The 17873-nt window shown below is 40.8% G+C and overlaps 1 protein-coding gene across 3 annotated transcripts in view; it reads left to right on the top strand.

Moving 5' to 3' along the window:
* Positions 1-96: 96 nt before the first annotated feature.
* Positions 97-17873, top strand: part of PCDH7 (protocadherin 7) — a 268634-nt gene continuing 250857 nt past the window's right edge. For all 3 annotated transcript variants that reach the window (XM_017805250.1, XM_017805242.1, XM_017805259.1), the window contains exon 1: positions 97-4535. In XM_017805250.1, coding sequence (XP_017660739.1) covers positions 1368-4535 — 3168 coding nt within the window. In that variant the 5' untranslated portion in view covers positions 97-1367. The remainder of the gene's footprint in view (positions 4536-17873) is intronic.

Raw genomic sequence — 17873 nt, 5'->3', positions numbered from 1 at the left:
CCCCCCCTTTGGGGAAATTTGCCGGTTTTTCCCTTTTTTTTTTTTTTTTTTTTTTTCCTTTTTTTTTTTTTTTTTTTTTTTCTTTTTTTTTTTTTTTTTTTTTTTTTAATCGCGTCGCGGCTCTTTTCCCCTCCCCTTTGCCATTCCGCTTATATGGATGTAATTCAGAATCTGTGTTAATTCACGTGGGGAATCCAGTTACATCTTGTTCCGCTCCGGGTATATTTACGAGCGACCAATAATCGCCTTTGGACACATAGTTTTGTTGCTAACCTTTGAACTGAAAGGATCAAGTTCAGATCTGGTTACCTGCATTGGGACGGGAAGGAAGAGGAGAGACTGCAATCTCATTTGTGAATCGCTCTCAGTGCTGCAGATCCAGATTGCTATAACACATGCAGTGCAAATGCAGGTAAGGCACACACACAAACTGCGGATGCAAAAACAAACTTGGGACTATTGTGTGTCTATGTTCTTATCTCCAGCCTTGCAAATTCTGGGCAAACGGCTTCTGCAGTTTCTGTATCGTTGCTTTGTGACTAATGACCTTGCGCAGAGTTGTTAAAAAAAATCCGCTCCGGAGAAAGAGCTGAACATTTTAGGCGATCTCTGAAGATGGATTTGGGTGCTTTTCTGCCAACCAAAGGGGATATTCTGTGGACTGCTCTGTAATACTCGGGGTTCTTCTCCTATCAGCTGTGCAGCTACCGACATTATTGGGATTTTTATTTTTTTCTTTACTTTTTTTTTTCCTAAGAACTCCCCATTGCTAAGAGGATTTGGAGTTTTCCCGACACAAGCCCTTTGAATAAAGCGAATCACATTTTTTTTTCCCCTGTGTGTGCAGAGAGGGGGAAGAATAAAGCTAATGCCTTGGTCGTAAACGGCTGAGAGAGAGAGAGAGAGAGAGGGAGAGAGAGGGAGACAGAAAAGAGAGAGAGAGTGTGAATTGTAGTTAACTCTAGTGTCGAAGAAGACGACCTGGGGGGCTTCGAATCGTACAGTGCTGCTCCTGCTTTTATTGCAAACCTTGCAAAGTGATTACAGTAAAATCAGAGAGGAGGAGGAGAAGGGGGAGGAGAAGGAAAATCCCATCCTATCTACCGAGATGAATCTTTAAAAAGCAAAATACACTGTCCCGTGAACTGTAAGTATATCGCAAGTGGAAGGCAGGGAGGGCAGCAGAGGAGCCAGCAGCAGGGTTTTGACCACCAATTGCACCAGCCATGAGACAATAAGTTTCCAGGAATAAAAGGATTTTATAATTGATCACCTGGACGCTCAGCCGCTCTGTTGGCTTATCAGGGGAGTTTATTGGGGGGGCAGGTGGGACTGAGAGGAGGGCGGGGGGTTTCAGTGCAGGGAAGATGAGGAAGATGCGGACCCTCCTTGGCTTTGTACATTGCTGCTGCTGCTTCTTGCTCCTCCTGCCTCTGCCGCTCTGGGTCAGCCTGGCAGCGGCTAAACAGCTCCTGAAGTACCGGCTGGCCGAGGAGGGACCCGCTGACATTCGCATCGGCAACGTGGCTTCTGACCTGGGTATCGTGACGGGCTCCGGAGAGGTGACATTCAGCCTGGAGTCGGGCTCCGACTATCTCAAGATCGATAACATAACCGGGGAGCTGAGCACCACAGAGCGGCGCATCGACCGCGAAAAGCTGCCGCAGTGCCAGATGATCTTCGACGAGAACGAGTGCTTCCTGGACTTCGAGGTGTCGGTCATCGGCCCGTCGCAGAGCTGGGTGGACCTCTTCGAGGGCCGGGTCATCATCCTGGACATAAACGACAACACCCCCACCTTCCCTTCCCCCGTCCTCACGCTCACCGTGGAGGAGAACCGGCCCGTGGGGACCCTCTACCTGCTCCCCACTGCCACCGACAGGGACTTTGGCCGCAACGGCATCGAGCGCTACGAGCTTCTGCAGGAGCCCGGCGGGGACAGCGGCCGCCGCGCCGGCGGGGGAATCTCGGCCGCGGCGGTCCCCGAGAGCGCCCCCTACCCCGGCGGCAGCAAGCGGCGGCAGGAGGCGGAGGCGGCGGCCCGCAGCAGCGTCTTCGAGCTGCAGGTGGCTGACACCCTCGATGGGGAGAAGCAGCCACAGCTGATCGTCAAGGGGGCGCTGGACCGGGAGCAGCGGGACTCCTACGAGCTCAGCCTCCGCGTGCGGGATGGCGGCGACCCGGCACGGTCCTCGCAGGCGATCCTGAGGGTGCTGATCACCGACGTGAACGACAACAGCCCCCGCTTCGAGAAGAGCGTCTATGAGGCGGATCTGGCGGAGAACAGCAGCCCCGGGACCCCGATCCTGCAGCTGCGAGCCACTGACCTGGACGTGGGGGTGAATGGACAGATCGAGTATGTCTTTGGGGCGGCCACAGAGTCTGTCAGGCGTCTACTGCGGCTGGACGAGAACTCGGGCTGGCTCAGTGTCTTGCACCGCATCGACCGGGAGGAAGTGAATCAGCTTCGCTTCACTGTCATGGCCCGAGACCGGGGCCAGCCCCCCAAGACAGACAAGGCCACGGTCGTGCTGAATATCCGGGATGAGAATGACAACGTGCCCACCATCGACATCCGGAAAATTGGGCGCATTCCGCTCCGGGACGGGGTGGCTAGTGTGGCTGAGGACGTGCTGGTGGACACCCCCATCGCCCTGGTGCAGGTGTCAGACCGGGACCAAGGTGAAAATGGCGTGGTGACCTGCACTGTGGTAGGTGATGTGCCCTTCCAGCTCAAGCCGGCCAGCGAGGGTGAAGGGGAGCCACAGAACAAGCGCAAGTATTTCCTCCACACCTCAGCCCCTCTGGATTATGAAGCTGTCCGCGACTACAACGTGGTGATTGTAGCTGTGGACTCTGGCAGCCCCAGCTTGTCCAGCAACAATTCCCTGCTGGTGCGGGTTGGGGACACTAATGACAACCCTCCTGTGTTCAGCCAGGCCGTGTTGGAGGTCTCCTTCCCGGAAAACAACTTGCCAGGGGAGAGGGTTGCCACAGTGGTTGCCACGGATGCAGACAGCGGCAAGAATGCTGAGATCACCTACTCACTGGAGGCCTCACCCCTATCCTCAGAGGCACCAGGCAGCATCTTCAGCATTGACCCTGACTCCGGGGATGTGTCAGTGCAGGCAGTGTTGGACCGTGAGCAACGTGACACCTACGAGTTTCAGGTGACAGCCCGGGACAAAGGGGTGCCATCACTACAAGGCTCCACCACAGTGGTGGTGCGGGTGGCAGACCGCAATGACAATGAGCCGCGCTTCATGCAGGATGTGTTCACCTTCTATGTGAAGGAAAACCTGCAGCCCAACAGCCCTGTAGGCATGGTGACTGTAATGGACTTTGATAAGGGCCGCAATGCTGAGCTCAGCCTCTCCATCCAGCCTGGTGACCATGACCAGGCAGCTGGCATCTTCTCCATCGAGAATGACACTGGAACCATTTTCTCCACTGTCTCTTTTGACCGTGAACAGCAGACTAGCTACACCTTTAAGGTAAAGGCAGTGGATGGAGGTGAGCCACCACGCTCTGCCACTGCCACCGTGTCCCTCTTTGTGATGGATGAGAATGACAATGCACCCACAGTCACCTTCCCCAGCAACAGCTCCTACACTGTGCTGCCACCTTCCAGCAACATGCGCACTGTGGTGGCCACAGTGGTTGCCACCGACGCTGACACTGGTCTCAATGCTGACCTCAACTACAGCATTGTTGGGGGTAACCCCTTCAAACTCTTTGAGATCGACCCAGTCAGTGGTGTGGTGTCACTGGTGGGCAAGCTGGCCCCCAAGCACTACGGCCTGCACCGCCTGGTTGTGCAGGTCAATGACAGTGGGCAGCCTCCCCAGTCCACAACTGCCCTACTCCACGTCTTTGTCAATGAGAGCCTGTCCAATGCTACCGTGGTGGAGAGCCAGGTGGCCCGCAGCCTTCACACTCCCTTGGCCCAGGACATCGCTGGTGACCCCAGCTATGAGCTGAGCAAGCAGCGGCTTAGCATAGTCATTGGCGTGGTGGCCGGCATCATGACTGTCATCCTCCTCATCCTGGTGGTGGTTATGGCCCGCTACTGCCGCTCCAAGGGCAAGCACGGCTACGAGGCTGGCAAGAAGGACCATGAGGATTTCTTCACCCCACAGCAGCACGACAAGGCCAAGAAGCCCAAGAAGGACAAGAAAGGCAAGAAGGGCAAGCAGCCCCTCTACAGCAGCATCGTCACTGTTGAGGCTTCCAAGCCCAACGGGCAGCGCTATGACAGCGTCAACGAGAAGCTCTCAGACAGCCCTGGTATGGGCCGATACCGCTCTGTCAATGGCGGCCCGGGCAGCCCCGACCTGGCCAGGCACTACAAGTCGAGCTCGCCGCTGCCCACCGTCCAGCTGCACCCGCAGTCTCCTACTGCCGGCAAAAAGCACCAGGCCGTACAGGACCTGCCCCCGGCCAACACCTTCGTGGGCGCCGGCGACAACATCTCCATCGGCTCGGACCACTGCTCCGAGTACAGCTGCCAGGCCAGCAGCAAGTACAGCAAGCAGGTAAGAGCTCTGCGCCCTGCGCACCCCCCGCGGGGCCCCGACACGCACACGCACACACAGAGCGGGTGAGGGAGCGGGGACTGATGCCGCATCCCCCGCCTCCCACACTGGCACAGGCACACACCACCGTCAGGTTCAATGACCCGTTCAGTCTGGTATCCCCGCCCCCTCCCTCTAGGCAGGCAGGTGCGCAACACACAGCACGCAGGAAGGACAGCCAGCTATCTTTATTGTTTTTTATTATTAGTAGTAGTAGTATTATTTTTACCATTCCCTCCGCTTCTCAGACCCGGCAGCCAAACAGCCTGTCCATGTAGCCGCACCAAGGGGGGCAGGTTGCCCCGCCGTAGGTGCAGCGGTAGCCGGGCGTGGGGGCAGGGCACGGGCCGGGGACTTGGCCGCCAGCCGCCGACAGCGAGCTGTAAGGCAACTCGAGATGCCTTTATTAGCTGCTCGCCCGGAGGCCAAACCAGGCGGTTTGAGGGGGGTGGGGAATCAGGACTCCCCCACACGGGGCGGAGCCGCCATCCCCCGCCCGCCCCCCGGCCCCGCCTTCAGCAGCCGGTCCTTTCGCTTCCCCCGCCGAGATGCTTTCACAGCCTCAGAGACTTGTCGGCTCCGGCTGGGGTGGAAAGTTTCGCCTCAGCAGCCAGGTGTTTCAGGGAAAGGGGGTTGCTGCCTGCCTGACGCTTCCTAAAGCTGTGAGTGAGAGTGGATTTGCAGCCGACGCGCTGAAGCGTTAATGGCTGTAATTACCAGGTCTTTCATTAGGACCAAAATCCTTAAATAATCCACACAGCCTATCTGCGATCTAATTTACACCACTCAGACTGCACTCATTTCAGTAGTTGCTCTGAATACACATAAGCGTTAGTGAGTTTAGAATCGCAACTCCAGTATGTTTTCATTGGTTTGGTTTTCTTTTTTGGTTGGTTTTATTATTATTTTTTTTAATGCCCCTCTTGCCTATCATATGAAATTTCATTCAACCTGAGAGGCCCTCATTTGCCAGCCCAGCTGCCGCATAGCTCTGTTTGTAGGGTGTGACTGCCGTGAGACCTCTCGGAGGTGCCTTCAGGGGTGCCACAAGTGACTGGCTCTGGTCTCGGCTGCGTTGGCGGGGATTGGTTCAGTGAAGCTCCGATAGCCTAAAACTGGTGACGGTAGTGACTGATTTACAGTTCTTACAATAAAATAGAGATAGCACAGAGGGGAATCAAGCTCCTAAGTAAAAGCATCTGTTTATTTTATAAGACACACATGTAGCCTGAACAGAGGCTGCTTTTCTTTAGAGGAGTACTTTTTGGGTGATAGTGAAATGAGATAACTTCACACAGTGATTTCCATCACATCCTTATATATAAGATAATATTCTGAACATTTCCTCAGCTACAATGCATGCTACACAAGAATCTAGGAGCAAATGAATGCTGATTCGTTTAAGTACACAGCCAAGACTGGAACAGGGAAATTCTGACTCGTTTGACAAAAATGCTTTATGTTGACTTTATTAACATGCAAATATGGTACACGATGACTTTTTTTTAATACTTTGAAATGTCTGCTACTTTAGTACAATTGAAGTTTTATCACGTGTCGCCAGTATTTGCATTCTGCTCAGAAACATTTAAAATATTGTTATTGTAAAATAACATAATTGTATGAGTCCCTCCAGTCTTTCAGGTCACCAAAAAAAATGTGATTGATGTACTATCTGCCAGCACTTTTGTGTATGTGCTTTTACAACTGATATAGACTTACAGACCACTTGACACAGTAGTTTCTGGGTGATACATTTCATTAACTCTCTCCTAGAGAGTACATCACAATTTCAGTTTGAGAATAGTCTGTATAAAGTATAAAGTACTAAGAAAGTTACCTTTCATCTCCTAAGTCTTATTAAGCACATAGTAGATTATGCCATTTTAGCCAATGCTGGAATAAAAGGAGCAATGGAATATATGCTAATCAGATACTGCTTATTTCTTGCTGCTGCAATTTATCTAAACATATGGATTATAATCTGTTAAAGTGTAATTTCTTTTTAGTGTAAAAGAATGACTTATATTCTAAGTGTAGGAATGACTTGTATTCTAAGTGTAGGAATGGTAAAGGAATATACCTTACAAATTGCTGTTTTGCTTGATAAAAAAACTTATTTAAGATTTTATTATAGAAATGTTTTGAATTACTTAACATTTTCCAAAAATATGTTTTCATATAAAATATATTAGAAAACTTCTTTGTAGAAGAAAATGGCTTTATTACACTTTTATTTGCAACAATCAAACTAAAAGAAGTACACCCTGAGTTGCTCCATTACTTATGTAGTTTGTTACAAAAACAATTTCTCAGTGTTGATGGTTTTCTTGTATTAAGTATTTAGTCTGTTATGAAGGTTTGTTTTCCCAAGTAATTTATAGCCAGTATTATAATGTCTTATCTGTTTATTTTTAAACAAGTAGAAAATATTTGCACACATGCACATAAGTTGGAAATTGTGCAAGAAAACAATAAAGGTAGTGCTAAATAATGGACTTTATGGGAGAGACTATCAGTGGTTACCTTTGTTACCACTGTCCTATGGGTACTTGCCAACTTGTTGCTGAGTGACATTTGTACAGTTTTGTTCATGCTTTTGTATTGTAATGGGGACATTAAGACTTACATAAACAATATGTACCCTTTTCACATCTCAAACACTGACAGTTCAGTATTTCTTAATTTAGCAGGCAAAATACATGAGGATTTTTAACACCCAAACCACATGGGGCTCTTGTTCAGCACATTGTTCAGAGAGAAATGTGAAGCAGATGCAAATAAATGTGGTGTATATCAAGTTCTGATGTGGTGTATATCAGGTTCTGACGTGGTGTATATCAGATTGTTTCATAGTTCTCTTGTACATGTGAAACAGAACCACTGGCATATTGACATCATGGTAGGGAGACTACTTGAAATCTCTGAGACTGTCTTTATTTACTCACTGTCAGTTCCCTTTGTTCGAAGGAGACATTAGAAGGTGTATAAAATTTTAGAATAAATAAATGAACACAGCAGAATGTACCTGCTCGAAGTTATTGGAGATGAGAGCAATACTGATTTCCCATTAGTGTAATTAGAATTGGTAATTGATACTTTTGTATACCTACAGTAGAGCAGTCGGGGAAAAAAGTCTCTACTTACATGACCGACTGGTGTACCCCAGCGAATGCAAGTTGTTTTCATTCTGATTATTTGATACTTCGTTTTTAAGTTGATGAATTCTTATGTGACTTCCCAAATATATCTTGTTTGATACAGTATTGTATAAGAGAACTCCAGTGGCGAAAACTGCAAACAATTTGTAACTCTCCTCCTTCTTGACATCATGAAGGAGTGAAGGAGAACTTTCACAAATGTAACTTCTATTCTTGTCTTATTTAACGTAGTATTACTCTGAAATATTCTTTTACCCTCTTACTTATCAATTCTCTCCTTTTCAGTAAGGCACTAGCATATCTACTTAATGCCAATAAATTTTAAATCACTTAGTATTCCACAGGTCTTAATTACTTGCCAAAAGTTAAAGCTGTACGCTGCCTGTGAGGAGCCTGGTTACTACTAACTTCCAGCAAAGACAGCCAAAGATAAGGAAAGCTCAGGGCCTTAGGGGAGTCACTTAGCAGCTTAGAGAGTTACATATTTAATCATAATTCTCATAATCGATTTTAATTGTAAATAATTGTTTATTTTGTCATTTAGTTACAGATATATCTTTATAATATATGCTTTCCCCTCTCCACTTTGTCTTACAGTGCAAAATAGTGGCATCTAATCAGGTTTATTTCACTGAAACTTTTAATCACGAATCAGCGTGTTAACAACCACTGTTCGAACAACAGGCATTTTAAGTACTGTTTATATGTTTATAATTTTTTGCCATCACATTATCTTGGTTTCTTTTTTACTTGCTCTACTAAACAGTGATTATTGACTCCTTAAAGCACTGCAGTTATGGTGCTAGCATTTTTTTCTTTGTTATTTTTTTTAAGAGGTGCTGGTCCCTGTCAGTAGAATTAACAGAATCAGTACAGGAATTTCTGAGCAGCATTATTTCTTTGCTTGGAGTATTGGCTTCTTAGCCAATTCTGTAATTCTTTATGAAAAATCCCAATGCCTTGTCTCATTGGAAATGTATTGTTTAGTGAAGAAAAAAATATTTATCATACCAGAGTGGGCTGACACACTAATCAGAATTGGATGCATTTGCTGTAAAGTCTTATTTCCATGAAAGTGAAATATGTAGAAATTAATTTCTGAAAAAAAATTATTTGCATACTAGCCAGTTAATTTATTTTGTAATATTTCAAACATTAATTAGTCTGTTGCAATATAGAAGCATTTTGACTAGTTGGTTATCATGTGTGTGAATTGTATCTATAAACTAAATGGGTTAATTTCCTCATAAACATGCACATATACCCAGCAGCCTTGACAGGACCCAAAATTCATCCATTAAGGGGGCAATCAGTTTAACCATGCAGGAAAGCATCATCTTTCTTCTTGCTTATGTACAGACACACACGTACACAGAGATGCTTATCTTTATAATCACAGAGCAACTCTAAAGAATGAAGTTTTTAACAACTTTTAGATAAGCAAATATCCTACAGTGTAATAATAATAACAATTCATAAGTGCAATGTAAAAAAATGGGAACATTGTTATTAAGTATAAACATTTACATTGGTGAATTCTTTCATACATTTGACTTTACTCTTTAGTGAAAAGTATACAGAAGTATTTTCAATTTTCTGTTCTAATTTTGCATTATATTAAATATTTTGCAATTAGTTTTTAAAAGTGACCCACATTTGACCTTCAGTAACAAATTATGATGAAAGAGGGGCTAATTAAACATGAAATGGATGGATCGTTGATGCTTTAATTATCTTTATTTAACACAAAATGTTCCACTGATAAGTGCAGCTTTTATTTTTTTCCTCTCCAGTAAAATCATCTTGTACAGTGTGCAAATGACTCAGTTACCACTGAATCATTCTGTGCTCCCAGGAGATGTACAAAGCCAAAAGGGACAGGATCTGAGTAAAGGAGGATTCATGCTCTGAATAAGTAAAGAACAGTACTATTATAGCAAGGGGTAGCAAGAAACATCTTTAAAAGGATAGAATCTGATTTATCAACTCAGACAGCTCTCTGGCGTTATACCTACTGTTATGAACCTGGCTTATAACGACTGTTAGAAGTTTGACTATCGCAATGTCAGTCTTTGTGCTGCAGCAATGTATTTCTGAGTGTGATTCTTCCTCTTTCTCTCTCTCTTGTTTTTTGTGGTTTTTTTTTTCTTCTTTTTCAAATTTATATTTAGTTGCCTTGTTTTCTACTATTTGGGATATTTGCTCATTTGACCATCAGTACAGCTGTGTTTCTGAGAAATACCCACAGCTTCAGATGCATTTTCCTTTAAGTATTTTCTTTCAAAAGTTTTAGAAAGTTTATGTAGTTAGTGATCTGCTGGGCTACTTTGAGATGTAAAACTAATAAATTTGGTTTTGCGTTAAAATATAAAAGAAAATCAACAAACTTCAGAAGTAGTTATCATTATGCTTATAAGTCAATTAAATCCTTGACATGCACTGTGAACTCTTCTCTATGAACTCTTTGCTGAACATTTTAGTATTTAATTACTAATATTAACAGGATTAACATAATTTTCTTTGACTATATATGTATAGGAAATACTGATGCAGGCATATGAGCAAGTACAGTACAGTACCCAGCAGGCTGGTTTTCTAAGTCTGCTTTCAACATAAACTGTTAAAGGCGCAAGATATTTTCCTTTTTTTCAGTCTTAGGCCTCATATAATATGTTTCATGTCATTTATGTTCTACATTTCTCCATTTTTAAAAATTTATTACCTTTTTAGCTGTGTTTATCTCACTGTGTGCTGAGGGGATAGTATTTTTGTATTTTTCTTCCTGGATTTTTCTTTCCTGGAAGAGTAGATTTGTTGTCTATCTGTTATCAGATTTTGGACTTTGTAGCATATACTATACATTCATTGTAATCAATAATTGAAAGGACAACAGTAGACCGAAAGCTACTATCAAGGATCAAAATAAAGCTTTTATTATTGTTATTTTTATATAAGTTTTCATTATTTTATTTTTTAATCAAATTTGTAAGAGAAAATTCTGGCATTCATATAAGTATATTTCAAGCTAGGACTGATATACTGTCTGCCATATACTTCAGGAAACAGAGACTTCCCAAGGTCACTTTTATTTTGCTGTTATGGATGACAAAATATCACGCTAATGCAAGAGTAACTAAGGTTACCTGGGGCATCTAAAATGTGATTTAGAAGAACAGAATAACGCATAGGAGGTTTTAAAAGTTTTTTATTTCTTATTTTAATACAATTTCCTCTATAAATATTTAACTGAGAGCAGGCCACAAACACAGGTCAAAATCTCCAGATGTGGTTATACTGAAATACCAGTTAGTCAAGTTCCTGAATTATGTCAGTGACACACAGTGAAGTTATCCAACTGTGTGGAACTGTGCTTAACATGAGTCATTTGCTCACTCCTGTGTAGCCATTTTTGCTGAGGAGGTCTACAATCACAATTAAGAACAACTTCTGAATGTATTAAAAATTAGGGAATCAGCTGCATATATAGCATGTATGAACAGAAGTGGACGAACAACTTCATTATTATTTTTTGTGGAAGGAGAATATGGAAAAACTTTAGAGTAAGTTTTGGATTTTACCAGTTTGAACAGAAACAATGTGCTGTCCCCATCTAAAACTGGAAGGTAAATAAAAGTGATATACTTTCTTTTTTTTTTATTGTTTATGTCAGTCAAGAAATCCTCTCATTTAGGTAATGCAGCTATTTTGCAGTTATTAGTTTGTAAGGTGCTGCAGCATAGCCCCAAAAATACAATTCAGTTTTACTCAGAGTGGATCACAAATGGCACAATTCTTAGAAACTGAAGAAAAGCATTATCTTTGTCTTTCAAAACTTAATTCACCTTATTGACTACTGACTAGAGTGAGTACATTTTTTAAAGGCAAACATTTTTCTGTCAGATGAGATTTTGTTACAGATTTGATGTTCTGAATCAAACAACCTAACGTCTGAGTTTGCAATTCTTGAATGAAAGGAATGTGTGGTTGCAAGTGGCATTCTTGCAGTATTAGAAAGCAATAAAAGTAGCATTTAGCAAAGTTTTGATATAGACTCTTTTATTATCTGCAGATAATTATAGATAAAGTCAATTTTTTAAGACTAGGTACAGAATGTAGGTACTATCTCATGTGCTGAAAATCAGTCAAAGAATATGTTTTAGAGCTAGAATACAGAAATACTGATTCCATCTGCCAAAAATTCAGAGACTGTTTTATCTTGCAGTCATGTCTGATTCATATCCTTTATGGTACCACCTTGTAAGTAACAAAATACCTGCCACCTAACAGGATAATTATTCCTGCATTACACACTCACGTGATAATTATGGAGAGTCTGCCATATACTCTGTGAAAATCAGGTTCCTGACTGAGGTTGTGGCCAGGAAGTGTATTCTGTGTTATGTGCCAAATGTTTTCTCTGTGGTAGCAGTTGTCAGAGAGTAACGGGAGGGGCTGCCGTAATTTATTCTGCTTATCCATGAATAAATGTCAAGGACTTTTCAGCCCTGGAGCAGTGTAAAATATGAGAAGTAGCCCCTACTTCCTTTGGATACCACATCTTGAGAGGCAGAACTTCTTTAATGCAGCCTAAAGACTCATCCTTGGTGAAAAGATCCTTTATCAGGAGAGAGTTTTTACAGAAATACAATTTGGTGTAGAACTGTGTTTCTGAGTTCAGTGTTATGCTGGAAAAATGAACCAAAGGAAATTAAGAAGACTGCCTTGGCATTCTGGTTGTGATTCAGCTGTCTAAACATACGCATCCTAATGTCAGTTTAGATACCTGAAGTTTCTTAGCTATCTGCACAGAGCTGCACAGACAGGGCATATGACGCAAGACCTGAGTGTCTTTTGGGACACTCTTCTGTAGCTGCAGCTCAAGGCCAAACAAAAAAGCAATCACTAAATCCTTTGGTGTACTTAAAGGAACAATAATTGAAACTAAATTAAGTACTCTGCATGTAGTGCATTTTGGCAGGCTTCAAAATTATTTTTCCTGTGAGAACATAAGCACAATTTCCAAATGTGTGTGTGCCATACATATGCGTATTAATAGAATGTGTGTGTGCAGATACATGTTCACATATATCCTGATGTTAGGTTAACAAATTATTTTTTAATTTACACAAACTCTTTCTGGTCTTACAGACACAATACTGACAGCAATTAGCTTAACTGAACTTCCATTCATCTTCAGACCTCTCAGGCTGATTTTTATCTCATTTTAGATAAAATTATAGGTAGTTCCACAAAAGTCAATCAAATTTAACTAATATTAATTGTGGCAAATTGTATCAGGTGTTATAATATTCAGAAACTGCTTTATTTAAACAAAATATAGCTAGAGAAACCAGTATATCCATTTGGATGTTATACATCAAATCCCCTGCATTTAAGTTATCAGCATGTATATATGTATAATTTGCAAAATAGGTTTTCATCATGTATTACATCAAAATGTAAAATTATTTTTGTAAAAGGGTCTGGGAATGATGTGACTTTAATGACATTTGAAAAAAATAAGATTTTATTACTGAACATGTTCTTAAACTAATGGTACAGCAAGAGTATATATGTCAAGCTACCTTTGTTCGGTTACACGATAGGTCACGGTGTTTATTCACGGAGCTGTGTGTTACTGCTTGTAGGTATATTTATGAGAAAGACTTGGCCTGGAAACTCCTATCAACTTTATAACACAAAACTTTGCCTTTCAGGTGAAATCTGACCGTTTGCTTAGGAAAATCTGTTTAGTTTATTGCAAGTTCTATTTTAAACACTGTATTTAACAAGAGAAAATATTTCTGTAGTTTTCAGTCTTTCTAAAGATGAAAGGTAATGGAAATATAGATAATAAACCAACAGCAAACTAAAGCATTAGTTAGTTCACCTGGTCCCAATGTTTTCACAATGATATTTTAAGTCTTTATTTTCTCACCTTTATCAGTCACAACTTTTATGTCTGCTGGTTTCAACATACATTTGATCTCGTTATGCCACACCTGCTCTAAGGGAAGTTACACTGTTATAAAATTTATGAGTAATGAAACAGTGAATCAGTTTCCTTATCTCCATCCATGTATTCCAAATTGGTTATAATGGCATAACGTGTGCCATGCAGAGGATATCCATCATTCTGTTGAATTAGAAAAATGCTATTTTCAATGAGCATGTAATTATATTCCAGTTGCAGTACAAGTTTACAGAAGGACAGTAATTGATTTCCTTGAGAGAGAAATATTTATTTTTCCAGTAACATCGTGAGTTCTTTTACAGAAGGAATTATTTCACTGGAAACTAGAAATCTCTACTTAACAGTGCACTACATGCTCAGCCTCTGAACCTTAGCCCAGATCTGGGGTAAGATCTGTCACATAGGTTTGGAAAATTCACTCAGAAGGCTCCTCTGACTATATACTGGTTTTAAGGTTTTTGCTTCCTGCAATTTAAAGGCCTGAATTGACCATTTTATTTTAATGGAATTTTTCTGAATATGAATAAAATTCAGCTATTTCTAGAGCAGGTGTTAATTCGTGTGAGTAAAAGTGACAGCAATGGGGGTGAAAAAGAGCAGTACCTGCTTTCATAGAAGCTTTCAACTATGAGAGTTTTTCCTAGGAATTGCAACACATTGTCTGTATCATGTATTTTACCCGATTTATTATTATATACATACAAAATAGAATAGCAAAACATATCTGAAATATCTAACTACAGTGAGATGTGAGTAGTACTTTATAGGTTGACAGAGAACTGCTGAGTTGCAGTAGGTTTTTCACCAGCATGTGGGTTTATGTGATGGGTGGGTTAACTCAGTAGGTTCAGACCTGACACTGGCAGCTCCCTTGAGCAGACATGAAACCACTATAGCTTTGTGCAGCACAGTAATTCATTCTGTTTAAATTCTCCAGGTCCATATATGGGATTGTATGTTACTAAAATAATTGTTGCATGCAGTGTTTTTCTGTGCTTTTTTACATGAATTAAAAAAAACCCAAAAAACAACACAAGAGAGCTTTAGTTTAGATGTGAAGGAAACTTGTGTAAGCATTTGCAAAAGGGATTTGCCTTTGCCATCCTATGTTTTACATATATCACAGGACACTTGTGTAGTTTGTTCCTTTTTGTGCAGCACCAGTTCTTTAAATAATTATTTACAAAATGCTGCTAGTATTCTGGATCCTTGTGTTTGTTCTTTTGTGCGGATGAAAAGATAAGCAACAGTGTGAAATTATGCAGAATAAATGAAAGAGTTTGGTTTCATTATATTGCAAAATGTTTTATCACTTATGGTCTCAAATTCAAGGAGACGGGGGATGTTTTATTCAATTGACCCTTAGGACACTACTGAATTAATTGAAAATTCAACTTGGACTTCCTAATGAAGATATTAGTGCACCTTTCTAGGAACCTTGAATGCTAAATTTATGTATTTTTTCTATATTAGCTCTTAATTAAATATATAAATTGACTGAACTCTTTAAATTATATGGTAAACTTCCTGGAGAATTAATGTTACAGAAATATGAAAGGGCTGGCTAAAGCATCACTTTACCAAATGTTTCTAAAAGGCTTTATGTATTTATAAGACTTCACGATCTACTATTGATACAAATTACTAAGGATAAAAGAAAATCCATCTGTTATCAAAGAAAAAAAATAAATTAAATAAGTCCAAGGATTTGAAAGACTTAGCATTAAGGACTAAGTATTCATACTTTGTGATGGGTTTATAGTAATTGACAGTAGAAAAGACTTCCTTTTATCATTCACAATGTGGGTTATTTTTTTTTTTAACTAGAGAAAATGACTTTGCCATAAAAGCTTCTCATGTAACATATCCTGTTTCATTTCATAATTTCATATTCTTCACTAAAATGTCTCAATTAAAATGTGACCTACAACATTTCATGTTCTGTTGGGTATTACTAGTTTTGTTATTATTACCCTTACATTTAATCAAATTGTCTGCAGCTAAATAAATAGCATTTCATCAAGAGCCGTTGGTTTTCAATCAGCTAGGAAACAGATTACTGGGCTGAGAACAGATCTAAGGCTGGTGTCTCCAATCTGCAACTAATTGTGTGCTGATAATAGTACTGCCCACAGGCAAATCTTACTTGCTGTCCTGATCTATGATAGATTTTCCTGTATGTTAATATTACAGCAGATGGAGACATTTTGTAATACTGTTACAGTTACTATATTTAATCTTTCCTTTTTAATTGGAAATGTATACTGTTTGGAGACACTATCTCCATGTTTCATTTCTGAAAAGAAATGTAGAAAAGAAAAATCTCAAGAAAAACATTATAGCCATGCTTTTTCCTTTAGCTTCTCCTCTTAAAACAGTTGCTTCTTTTAAAGATGAAGTACTGTTGATACTTAAATATTTACATGTAATATTACATATTCTACTGCTTATCTCAGAGTCTGACAAACTGCAGCATGAAGTACTGCTTCACTCTGTCTTGGTGGTGTGGGGGCTGTTAGGGGTGCAGGTGCCAGAGTCTTCTCTGGATCAATTGCAAACCAAGTACTCCCCATATACAGTATATATGCAGATTACTTCATTAAGACTTTATAAATATTTCCATTTTCCCAGTGTGAAGCTGATGAGGGTGACTACTGGAGTACACAGTACTCCAGTTCTGTACCAAGACTCCATCATTTCAGGCACTTCACAAATGCAGAACATACTGTAAAAGCTGCTTTCAAACAAAGGATACATAGAGAGTAGATAGCACATACCGTAGTCAGCACATTGTAGTGTTCTGGAAGAAAGCTATCTTCTGGGCTGTGTACATTGTTCTTGTGAAATGATTCCAACAGTTTCAAATCTGTTTTTTCACCTTGCTAGTTATGCAAACAGCTCTTCACTTTTTCTCTAAAGCAAGTGGGAATTGTTCACTGTCACAAATAATAAATAACAAGAGTACCTGATCTGCAGAGCATGGAAGTGATAAAAACACATGCTTATGAGTGCTTGAGACTTCACAGCTATTAATTCTGAACTTTTTGATTGCAGTTCTGTTTTACAAGAGTGGATGCTGTTAGGGCAGCAGTACACAGTGACAGTGAAGGATTATGACAACATGCATTTGTCACTGTAAGCTTGATAAATTCAGTGTAAGAGATGGTCAGAAAATGCCCCTAAACCTGAAGTCATGAAATGCATCTTGCCTTTACTGAAAATAAAAATATTGAACATTTTTTTATTACTGCTAAGGATCTTTAGTAGTAATTTAATACTAATATGAGTATGTTTGAGAAGATTTCTTTGAGTGTAATCAAGTGTATAACTCTGGTCAACGTTAGTGAATTTCTTAAGGTGTACATTGAGGGAGTACGTCTAGGAGTTTATGCACAGACTGCTATTGAACATACAACATGTATTCACATAAAGAAGGGTCCTTTACAAAAGGTCAGAAAATACTATAGCATGTTTGTCATTGGTAGAAGTCACAAGGACTCTTCAGGCTTTCATGAATATTCTAAAACATTTTTAAAGGCACCTTAGCACTTGAAGTCTAAATTACAAGTTTGCTTAAAAGTATACTTGCTAGCTCCCCATCTCCATCATGTCTTCCATTTTGAGATTGCAGCATTCACAGTGTAGTGGGAATGTTTCAAATCAGAAACCACATTTTTGGCTTATGGGTAGAAATAGGAATTTCAGTAATAATTAGGCATTATTCTGAAATTTTGTACTGTGAGACAGCAGAACACAAAGAATACGAATGCGGAATCTGTAGTATTTATGCTCAAATTTTACAGCAATAACAGTGAAAATAAATCCTGTGTTATAGAGTAGAAGGTCCTGAATAAAGGAAGCAATTGAGTAAGAACATGTCTCGAAATGTTAGTACTTCATTTTTTTAATCTTTTATCATTGTAGGGAATTCATCTTCAGCTTTTCTGAAATCCTCACTGAGCTGGTAATTTTTTTCACATTTTCAGAACATCATCAAAGCCATGCTAATCTGGACCAAGGGCATGTCTCAGAGTCCTTGAATCTCTGAAGAAAACATTTTACTGTCTGTTCTATTTTTGACATATTATTCACCTCAAAGTTCTATAAAACATATAGAGAGGACAGTTTGATTATTTACAAGGCAGGTGTTATAGGTTACAATCA

This window comes from Lepidothrix coronata, unplaced genomic scaffold (genome assembly GCF_001604755.1).
Source record: "Lepidothrix coronata isolate B3197 unplaced genomic scaffold, Lepidothrix_coronata-1.0 Scaffold0, whole genome shotgun sequence".
Taxonomy (NCBI): Eukaryota; Metazoa; Chordata; class Aves; order Passeriformes; family Pipridae; genus Lepidothrix; species Lepidothrix coronata.
This window is presented reverse-complemented; position numbering and strand designations above follow the sequence as displayed.